At 50.6% G+C, this 8,871-nt stretch overlaps 1 protein-coding gene across 1 annotated transcript in view; it reads left to right on the top strand.

Moving 5' to 3' along the window:
• Nucleotides 1–1,838, top strand: part of LOC147017028 (uncharacterized) — a 1,995-nt gene extending 157 nt beyond the window's left edge. Inside the window, exons 1-2 of the mRNA XM_085846375.1 lie at nucleotides 1–1,207; nucleotides 1,265–1,838. The exon at nucleotides 1–1,207 is cut by the window's left edge and continues 157 nt beyond it. Coding sequence (XP_085702501.1) covers nucleotides 330–1,207; nucleotides 1,265–1,757 — 1,371 coding nt within the window. The 5' untranslated portion in view covers nucleotides 1–329 and the 3' untranslated portion in view covers nucleotides 1,758–1,838. The remainder of the gene's footprint in view (nucleotides 1,208–1,264) is intronic.
• The last annotated feature ends 7,033 nt before the right edge of the window (nucleotides 1,839–8,871 follow it).

Genomic DNA, 8,871 nt, shown 5'->3' with positions numbered 1-8,871 from the left:
TTCATCGCCCTCCTCGCGGCACTGGTATCGGAGAACAGGAAAACGGGCTCTCCTGTCTCCAGCTAAATTCACGGGAATCGCTCCAGGGGTGAGAGAAGCGACCCCCGATTCCCTCCAAATTACGAGCGATTCAAATTAACCCTTTAAGAGAAGCAAGATGGCGTCTCAAGGCGAGCGGGAGCCGGGGGTATTAGAAATGTATATGTGTAGTAATGTAGAGTCCATGGTCCAGGATGGAATCCCCGTGCAGGAAATGTTGATTGTGCAGGAACACGGACTCGCCCAACTGAACCCAGAGCCCGAAATGGGTGCGGCAGCGGCCGCGGTGTATGACACCTCCCCCCCCTCTCCACCAAAACCCTTCCCCAACCCCTGCCGAAACGGCTCACTCAAGTGCACCCGACATGGCCCAGCTATGCGCCATGCTGGCGGCAATGACAAACGAAATGAAAGGAATGAACGAAAAGATGGATACAAATACAAATGAAATGAAAAACGAAATGAACAAGCAAATAAACGGAATGGAAGCAAACATGAAGGAGGAAATGAAAAAGCTCCGGGGTGAGACGCAGAACATGGGCCGATGCCTGCAGGCGGGCATGAAGGCCGTTAGCAGGGAACTCGGAATGGCGACTCCACGTGTGGGAGCAAACGAGCTGGAAGGGGGTGCAACGGCTGACAGGCCCGCGGTGGAGGCGGGTAAGGAAAAAGTAATTCGGGAGACAAGAGACGAGGTGAAAGTAATTGCGAGGGAGAGAAAAGAACAATTAATACGGAGAGCAAGGATGAGGTACGCAGAGATCGTGAAAGAGCAAGGAGTGAAAAACAGGGAAGGAGGGGAGCGACTTAAAGAGAAAGCAAGGTTGACCTACATAAAGATAAGGGAAAGACGCCAGAAAGAAGCAGAGACCAATAAACACGATGAAGACGGGGTGAGTGACGCACACACACACACGGAGGTAGTGGAGGATAATGGGGGTGAGCTCGCGGAGCGTGCAGGGACCCGGTGCGAGCAGCTGGATGGCCTCCTCCAGGAACGAGGGGAGGGAGTCTGCCCCCTTGAGGCGAGTCACGACCAGGTGAGTTCGGTCGTGCTTTGCGAGGTTGAGAGGAGGAGTGCTGTGGACAGGTGCACGGAGAGCTTGGGGGGTATAGAGGCCCCGGAGACCCTTGTGGGGACACGAATCCCCAGTGTGGTTGTCCCTGTGTGTGTGGTGCAAGGCGTGAGTGCGTCCCCGTGTGTGGAAGCGACCCCGTGTGTGAGTGGTGTGGTGGCGATGGTGCCAGAGTGCGTGCTTCCCAGCACGCCGTGTGTGGATGAGGCACCGTGTGTGAGTGAGGCACGGAGTATGGATGAGACACCGCGGTTGAGTGCCCCCGCGTGTGTGGATGAGGCACCGCGGTTGAGTTCCCCCGCGTGTGTGAGTGAGGCACGAGTGAATGGAGCACCACGTGTGAGTGGTATGGGTTATGCAAGGGAGACCGTGTGTGTGAGAGAGCGGTATGTGAGGGAGATGTCGGTTGGCATGCGGGAGCACGCAGCCGCGTCTCCCGGTGTGAATGTGATGGAGTGGACTGTGTGCGTCGTAACACGCAGGTATGCGTGTGTGGAATGGAGGCGACGACGGCGACATGTGATGAAAGAAAGCCGAGTAGCGGCTGTAGCTGTTTCGGGGACCGTGCCGAGTTCACCCAGCAGTGAGCACGAGGTTCGTGCTGTGCAACGCACGAGACCGCCACGTGCTCGCTTGCGATAGTGAAGTCCCGGTCCGGAAACGCCAGCGGTGGATTTGCCGATCCCGCGGACGGACAAAGTTTAGGCAGGATTTCGGATTTGGACCGGACGGGTTCTCCACGCGATCGTGTGTGTTAAGCTCCAACGGGCAAAGTACATGTGTTCGCGTGGGGAACCCCTCGAGACGTGGGGCTTGTGTTTTTTTATGCGCACGGTGACGCCATGGCTGCACGTGGGGTTGGAATCCGGCAGGAGGGGTATCTCTGCCGGATGGTACCGTCCAAGGAGGGACGAGGAACACGTGCAGCTGCATGACGTCACGGGCAGTTGCAAAGTGCGCGAGCTCTGAGTTGCCGCGCAGGTGCTGCGCATGGAAAAAAAAAAAAAACAAGCAAGCCTCACTTTCGGGTGCACAGGATTCCTGGGCAAGGGGTGAAAGACCCCCTTACCTGGGCACAGGAAGAAAACTAGTTAGGGGGAAGGGTTAGCTTAGTAAGACCGACTTCATGGGGCAGGGGTAAGTCCTCATGGAGTCCGTGGAATGGATTAGGTAGAGGGATTGTAGCCAGATTTAGGTGGGGAAATAAAATGATTTATTTCGGAGACAGTGACAGACTTTGGATGTGTAGAGGGGACGTAGTTTAGCTACGTAGTGTTAAAAGGAACGTGCTGTAGTTTAAGGGACGACGTGGGAGCACGAGTTAGTTAGCGGATGTAGTTAGGAGTATGGCAGAGTTCAGCGGTGTGTGTGTTGAAGAGTTGGTGAGTTGTGAGGCATGTGCTTGGTGAGTGAGTGAGGCCAGCGGGTCTGTGTGTGTGGAGTGAATGGGGAATGCATGGTGCGATGAGTGATTGGGGGGAGGAGTGACTCCCGCCCAAGGGACCCCGGGGTCAGAGTAAAGTGAGTTAGGGGGTTAGTCAAATTTACAAAACGGAGGTCGTTTTGCTGTTGGTGGGAATGTAGGCTCGAGACCCATTTGGAGGGGTGCAGGAGCCCTGTTGACGGGCTTGGGAGCGTGGCTGCGAAAGGTGAGTATCGCTGAGTGGGTACCCCGGGCACCAGGCTAGTCGGCCGTGGTAGGCCAAGGGCCCATGGGGGGCCGGGATAGCATAGTGGGCACGGGTGCGCCTGCTTGGTGCGGGGGCCCGGGGCGCCATTAGCCGCGTGGGCAGTGTTGTGGGCACGGGTGACCCTCGGAAAGGGGCCCGGGAGGCCGGCCTGCCACGTGTGCGTTTCAGGGGAGGTGCCATGGGGGGCACTCCCCGGTGTTAGGGAGCTGGTAGGCTCGGAGGCAGTGTAGTGCCCGGGGGTGCCATAGCGGGAGATTCGGCAGAGGGTCGTGCCTGCCAAAGGGAGCCACGTGTCCCAGCCAGGAGACCGTGTGAGGGCACGGAGAGAAAATTGGGGGGCGAGGCCCGAAATTGTGAGGACACCAACACAGGCGACGGGAATCTGGGTTGTTAGAACCAATAGTTTAAGCGAGAGGCGCTTGTTGAAAGCCCCGGGGTAGTTTAACTGTTAAATGGATAGGGTAGATTAGGAGATGTACCCCTCCGCACCATCCATCCCGCCGCTCTCGTTGTGGGCCGCTGGACCCACTTTGGGTTAGATCGCCGAACTCTGGGGAGGCCATTCTGAGGCTTCGTTGGGCCTCGACACAGGACGCTAGCTCTCCCTTATTCCCCTCCGGGAAGGGAACGTATTGGTTGGGAGTAGGCTAGGTGACAGAATGGGTTAGCCAAACAAGGACGATAAAGGGGGTTAGGGGACGATTTATAGTGGGGGAGTAAAAATAAAAACAACAAAAAAATAAGTTGGGGCTAAATTGGGGTTTGACAAATTAAGGGAGTGGGTATGTACAGTGACAGGCAAAGGCGATAGGTTGGGAGGGAGACAGGTAGGTAGGTCCAAGCCCGCCTTCTGAGTGGCCAGCACCACCGCACTCCCTCCACCAACCTCCACTGAACGGCAAAGGCTGGCCACTTCATCGGCTGGCCGTGTGTTGCTACAAGGCCTGTGCCGGCCGGATCATCTGCAGCTGTGGTACTTCCAGGCCTGTGCCGGCCAGTTCATCTGCCGGCTGTGTTTGCCTGCAGCGGCCTTCTTCTGCGGGCTGTGTTTGCCTGCTGCCTTTGCCATGCCATGCCCACTGCCCACGTTCACCAGCCCCGTTCAATTTTTGCTTTGCCCCCCCCCCCCTGTTCATTTCCATGTGCGCCAGGATCCGCAAGGCAACAGTTTGCAAGCTGCGAGAACTGCCCTTTTGGCAGCTACAACACGGGCCTGCAGTGGCGGCCCGTGCACCGTGTTTGTGTCCATCCATCCATTCGTTGTGCTCATTGCGTGTGCCACTTGAGCTGGCACGGAGACTGCGTTTGTGCAGCCCATGCACCGTTGTGGTTCACTGAGTTCGATTCAAACCATCCATCCATCCATTCGTTGTGCTCATTGCGTGTGCCACTTGAGCTGGCACGGAGACTGCGTTTGTGCAGCCCATGCACCGTTGTGGTTCACTGCGTTCAGTTCAAAAGGGAAGGCCTTGGACTGCGTGTGAGCAGCCAGCCACGTTCCCTGTCACCTGCATTGTTTGAGCCAGAGACTGCATGCGGGCAGCCTGGCTCCCTGCTCACTGCTTTCTTTTTGCAGAGATCAATGATCCTGGGCCATGGTTTAGTGTAAAATTTGTAAGTTAAGGTTAAGATGTACTGTAAATATGAGTGCGCCCCCCGGCATGTCTGTCTAGCGCCGGCAATTTTATTTAAGTCGTCCGTGTGAGTGAGTTTGTTTAGATTGTTACGCAGCCCTCAGGTTATTTATTTTGGGGACACGAATACCATGAATGTCGCACTCAGGGATCCGTAGGTAAAATGTACTAGGGGAAAACTACACATGATGGCACACGAAAATTTGACGACTCGGGACGAGTCTGTAAAAAGGGGAGGGGGTAGTGTTGTGGTTACCAAATTCGCAAACCACCATTCAGGTCCCTTAGGTGAGGTATCTCGGTAAGTACATGTGTAGTTAGGCCCAAACCCGTTGTCTAGTGGGAATACATGTCATTTATGCGTGCTGCGACTCTTCAGGATAGCCGTTTTTCTTTTACTATCTTTAATTTGGACCAACCGCCATTGTTACCACCACCAGTCACAACATCAACCACCAACCACAACGCCGCTTCACCACAACCGCCACGACCTTCACGTCACACCTCGCAACTGTCGCATCGCCACCGTTCTTGCGCCGCCTGTGGGTACCGGTGTTGGACTCGTGCAGGGCGCGCGCCGAACAGCGTGTACAAAATCACGGATTTTCCACTTCAAAAACGGATCAAAAACGACACACGCCCACTTTTTGCCGTCCAATCGGTGAGCGAGGGCGGGTGGCCGCGCCCCCAGGGCGTTGGAGGGCGATCGATATATGCAAATTTATGGATCAAAAAGCACTCACGCCCACTTTTTCTCGGGCCAATGGGGAGCGAGGTGAAAGGTCGAAGGGAGGGGGTCAAAGATGAGAGGGCGAAGCCACGGGGCTGATAAAAGCGACCGTGTTCGTCAGTCCAGAGAGTAGTAGAGTCGAGAGGGAACAGAGAGAGTTAAGACTTCGCGGGCGGTGGAGTTGGCAAGAAGGAGCTGGTCGTCGTGTGCGTTGGAGTCGGAGCGGAGGGGACGGAGTTGTGGAGAGGCGGCGAGGGCAGACGAGGGGGTGCTCGCGTCGTGCAGGGAGCTGCACCCCAAGGAGGCCGACAGCGCGACCTGGCCGAGGTGGAGACGCTCGTCGCGGGACTCGAGCCAGAGTAGGAATCCTCTATACCCCGAGCATCAGCAACCCCCTCCTGTTTCCCCCCGCGCTGAGATAGTGCGACCAAGGGGGCCCCTTTCCCACCCCCTACCAGACACTGCCCGCGAGGCCCGTGGAGTTGAGGCACCATCGCCGCTCCGCGTCTCATCACCAGACGGGTAGGCCCGACCCGGTCTCGGCCTCAGGCCCGCCTCATCCTTGAGGGTATTCTTTCCTTGGTTTTGGGTATGTGTTGTCGGCGCCGTCTGTGAAGTAAAATTGTATAAGTGTTGCCGTGTGCTCGTGTAATCGGTATTAGATCTGCATTGTCGCATTTGCTTTTTGTGTAAATTGCATTGTGTTTCTTCTCCTTTTACATGTGCTTTTGGTGTAATTGTATATGTGTGCTTTCCGTTCATCGCGAATAAATGTGCTTTTGTGTTGAACTGTTTCCCGCTTCGCTTCGTCATTTCTTTCATTGAATCCTCATCTTGCTTCACGTAAAGGGTTGGTAGTGGGCTGAATACGCCCGATAATTAATCGAACCGTCGAGGTCGACGAATAACACCGCTCGGTTATCCCGATAGTACGGAACGCGTCGCTTAAGTGGCCCGTGTCCGAAGTCGACCTGCAGCGAGGTGCGATCGCCCGGTCTACCCTCCGCGTGGGTACTTAGGTAGGTCGAATTTGGCGAGCAACCCTATCCCACGCGGGGGCTGATTGGCTCGATCGCGGTGAGACCGAAAGGTCCACCCCTGACTGGTTCCCGGCGTTAATCCGAGAGGGTCACGACTGGATTGTCCGTCCGGTGGGCGACGTGCCGCGATTCGAGTTACGTGGCCGTCAGCACGCCGGCGGGCGCGAATCCGCAACAATATATATATATATATATATATATATATATATATATATATATATATATATATATATATATATATATATATATATATATATATATATATATATATATATATATATATATATATATATATATATATATATATATATATATATATATATATATATATATATATATATGTATATATATATATATGTATATATATATATACACACACACACACATACACACACACACACACACACACACACACACACACACGCACACACACGTATCATGAAGATATCAGGAATCAGATGAAGACATATATATATATATATATATATATATATATATATATATATATATATATATATATATATATATATATATATATATATATATATATATATATATATATATATATATATATATATATATATATATATATATATATATATATATATATATATATATATATATATACATATACATATACTGTATATACATATATATATATATATATATATATATATATATATATACATATATATATATATATATATATATATATATATATATTATGCTTGTTTGTGCATACGTACTTCTGGAACAATCCTTCCCACCGAATGGTTGGACAGCTGGCCTGACTCCACCCACAGTTGAAACAACATATTTCCGATGTCCTGCCATTTGGATCCATGCGCAAGATGCTTTATGAAGAAGATAATTAATTTAGGATAATTTACAAACGCAATAAGGCAACTCATATTTCCCTAAAATTTGAAACGACCGATGGTAATAAACCATGAACTGTCGGATATTCACTTTCTGTTTCAATTGCACTTTCAAGGAAGTCACGAATGGCCCTGAACTTCAGGGAAGTTCAGGGAAGTCAAAAAGTTAAATAATTCACTGAAGAAAGATCTAATATGTTGATATAACAATTTACCCTTTTGCTTTGAAGAACAGGAATGAAGGAGGAGTGGGGCCAGTATTATATAGGTAGATGGCATGGACTGTGGAATTTCTGCAGGTCCCTGATATCTTCATGATACGTGTGTGCGTGTGCGTGTGTGTGTTTGTGTGTGTGTGTGTGTGTGTGTGTGTGTGTGTGTGTTTGTGTGTGTGTGTGTGTGTGTGTGTGTACATATGTATAATATGCATTGTTGCATTTATGGAAAAGACCCCCAAATGCATTCAGAGACACGTAGGATTTTCACCCTGAAAGATATTTCTTAAGTTTATGTGAGATAGATTTGCCAGCTTTCGTTGCGAGAGACTTTGGGAGGAATATGCATCGTTAGAATGTTCGGTTTTTCTCCACTCCCTCCGTCTATCGATTCATCTTTGGATGCCTCTGTGGCTCCACCATCGCTGATCCCTCGTCATGTTCACCTTTCGAGCGCATGGCTCCTCGTGCCCAGTCAAACTTGTAACTTGTCCTTCAAACCTCTCCCTAATTTTCCATTCCACATCACGAACACCATCCCCCTACCACCACATCACAGACTACTCCCTGTCATGAGTCCACACGTCATGAATCACCATTGCTTCAAAGCAATGGACGATAAATTACCATTTGACTCACACAAAGGATTCTTAAGTGGGTGCTTGAACACATGGAAAGTAAGTAGAATTCATGTGAAAACCACATTCCGACACAATGGATGTAATTATTGGCCCTGCAGTTGTCTCTTGGTTCATTTGTTTACTTGTAAAACAACACATTTAGAGCTGCAGGATCATTAACCTGAAGCTGTTGCATCTGACGTCATATGCATGTCATGTACGACATCATATGCATGTCATGTACGACGTCATCGTGTGCGTTCCTGAAACAGAAACAGATTATCCCGTGGTGAGAGGAGGTGAACACCTTAAACAAGAGACATTGAAGCAACTTTTATGAGCATCTCAATCCACCAGGCATCTTGACATCAACCTCGAGGCCTGCGCTTTCTTGAAGAGCGTGAAGTAGCTTTTTTAAATATGTCAACAAAGACCATGATTGTGCCAACATGGAGCTGACTGGAGACCAACCCAACCCAACTCATCCATAAGACCAAAGGCCCACAGTCGAACAGCATGATGAGATCAACACCGACTTGAATCGCAGGTACGTCTCTGCACCAGAAGCGATTTGGCGGCTGTCTGAGTATAAGTAAAATGAAGTCTCACACCATCTGCAAACCAGCTATTCACTTACATGAGCAACAGAGGGTCTACTACACAGAAGGACAAGAACAACAAGCAAGCAGAGGAACGTGCCATGCACCTGACTGCATGGTGCAGGATGAACAAGGATTGCAATGCAGGAGGACCCCAACAGATGTCACTGTAGAGGCTGTTCCTTTCCAGTGACATCCCTAAACACTCTGTGTTCATCAATCAAGAGAAGAAATGGGCAGTCAGATGCAGAGGTGGAAACCAAATTATCAGCCGAATGTATTCGGTCAGCCACAAATATCCAGAGTTTTATCTGCGTCTTCTCCTGTTACATGTCCCAGGAGCCTCAAG

The sequence above is a fragment of the Eptatretus burgeri genome, chromosome 11 (genome assembly GCF_056783735.1).
Source record: "Eptatretus burgeri isolate ZD-2024b chromosome 11, Ebu_testis_v1, whole genome shotgun sequence".
Lineage (NCBI taxonomy): Eukaryota > Metazoa > Chordata > Myxini > Myxiniformes > Myxinidae > Eptatretus > Eptatretus burgeri.
Note: the sequence above shows the minus strand (reverse complement) of the source record. Positions and strands in the feature narration are given on the sequence as shown.